The following is a 2,266-nucleotide window of genomic DNA, read 5'->3' on the forward strand; positions in this document are numbered from 1 at the left end:
CAAAGAGTAGCCCCCACTTGCCACAACTAGAGAAAGCCCACGCGCAGCAACGAAGACCCCACACAGCCAATAAATAAATAAATAAATAAATAAATTTATTTTAAAAAAATAGTAAGTCCTACGAGAGCGTAGTTTGATTTCTTTTCTGCTTGGGTCCTTGAGTAACTTTATATATATATAAAATATTTACTTATTTATTTGGCTGTGCCGGGTCTTAGCTGCAGCACGCGGGATCTTCATTGCTGCATGTGAGATCTTCGTTTCCACGTGTGGGATCTTTTTTAGTTGTGGCAAGCGGGTTCTTAGTTGTGGCATGCCGGATCTAGTTCCCTGACCAGGGATCGAACCCGGGCCCCCTGCACTGGGAGCATGGAGTCTTAACCACTGGACCACCAGGGAAATCCCAATAATATATATTTTTTTAAGAGTCAGTAACCTTGAAAACAACCTGCCAGTTGTTTTGTTTCCTGGTATATTCTTTTTTTTTTTTTTTTTTTTTGCGGTACACAGGCCTCTCACTGTTGTCAGCGGCCATGGCTCACGGGCCCAGCCGCTCCGCGGCATGTGGGATCTTCCCGGACCAGGGCACGAACCCGTGTCCCCTGCATCGGCAGGCGGACTCTCAACCACTGCGCCACCAGGGAAGCCCTCCTGGTATATTCTTTGTCCCTTTTGTCTTAAGATTCATTTCAGGAAAATTTTTTGGTATTTTATCTCTAAATACTTTCCCCATCACTAGTCTCTGCATTCTAGAGACACTAATTATTGTCATGTTTTATTGTCATCATCTGTGTCTCCTCCTTCCGGTTTCCATCTCCTTGCTAGCATTCACCGTGACCCTCCCAAACCCTTCTCTCCTGCCCCGAGCTCCACTCTGCACCACATCGGCTCTATTTTCAGCTGGTCCTGCTTTAGTTGTTGGTCTGCAGAACTTGAGTATTGTTTTCCATTTGTCTTCTTTTCTGTGATGACTCTTTTACCTCCTCATTCTGTTTTTCCCATCTTGTCTTTGATCCCTTGTTCTGTTGAATTTCTGCTTTTATTAAGTGCCTCCCTAGCTTGCGGTGCTTTTGGAGAGCTGGCTTTTCTGCTTGTTTTCTTCCAGCGTCTTCTGAAAGCCGTGTCATCCCTTCCCTATGGTATGTCTGCACCTTCTCGCCTGCCAGTTCTTTCACGGTGAGCATGGCCACTGGGTCTGGCTCTCCTCTGCTTGGAGTCTCAATTACGGAAACATAGGTTGAGCAGTTACTTTCAGGACTCACAGTGTTCTACTATTGGACTGTTGGAAAGTCCTGTGGGGTGTAGCTACCATCACCCCATTTTAGAGAAAGGGACACTGAGGCCCAGAGAGGCTAACTGGTCGCCTCATCACATGGGCAGAGAGTGGCAGGTGGGTGTGGACGTCTCTCCTAGGGCAGGCGTTCGGACCCTCCCTGTAGCCAAGGGCGCTGCTGGGGCGAGGCAGAGCGTGCCGCCAGCGGATCACAGCTCTCAGGGGCCTTGGGCTCCCTATTCTGAGTTCTAGTGGGCTTGTGGGTTGAGACACCCCCACTTCAGCCCAGTCAGCCCGGCCTATGGATGCGGGTGCCTGAATTCGGAAGAGGTCCTTCTGGCTTTCAGAGGGAAGGGGTCTTGTGGGGATACACAAGGGGCTTCTCTGTCAGAAGGCTTTTTTCTCAGACTTCCTCGGGTTTCCCACCAACATCTCCAGACCATCTTCCCAGGCTGGGGGCTCAGAAGGTATTCGCAGGGTCCCAGCTGTATCTGGGGTGGGGAAGGGCAGGAGACTTTGTGCCGAGACCCGGCTCCTCTCTCCGCTCTCGGCTGCCACTCCTTGTACCTCCTCACTTGCTCTCTGCTGGTGAATTACTCTGGTTTAGTCGTGTTTGTGGATTTTAGAACATTTTTGATCCTTTCGCCAGGTCAGGAGGGAGTGCGCCTGCTCCGCTCGCCTTGTTAACCTGGAGCTCGGGCACACCTGGTGTTGGTCCTGCAGCCGCGTGGACCGCAGCGTGGAGGGGAGCACTGTGATCCATAAGCCCTCTCCCCACTAGCAGGGCCAACCGCGGAGGACCAAGCAGCCACCACCATCCAGCGAGCCTTCCGGAAGCTCCTGGCGAGAACGGAGCAGGCCCGCCGTGAGCAGGACCACCAGGACTACCTGGAGCTGATGGAGAAGCTGCAGAGGGAGGTGAGGTCTACGGGGGTGGGTGTCGGAGTGGGGGCATGACGGCAGGGCTGGGGGCGGGGACGCAGGGCTCGGGGG

At 52.5% G+C, this 2,266-nt stretch overlaps 1 protein-coding gene across 1 annotated transcript in view; it reads left to right on the top strand.

The window, feature by feature from the left end:
* Positions 1 to 2,266, top strand: part of IQANK1 (IQ motif and ankyrin repeat containing 1) — a 30,665-nt gene that overhangs the window by 16,730 nt on the left and 11,669 nt on the right. The window contains 1 exon segment of the mRNA XM_055091317.1: positions 2,058 to 2,191. Coding sequence (XP_054947292.1) covers positions 2,058 to 2,191 — 134 coding nt within the window.

Source organism: Physeter macrocephalus, chromosome 15, assembly GCF_002837175.3.
Source record: "Physeter macrocephalus isolate SW-GA chromosome 15, ASM283717v5, whole genome shotgun sequence".
NCBI lineage: Eukaryota > Metazoa > Chordata > Mammalia > Artiodactyla > Physeteridae > Physeter > Physeter macrocephalus.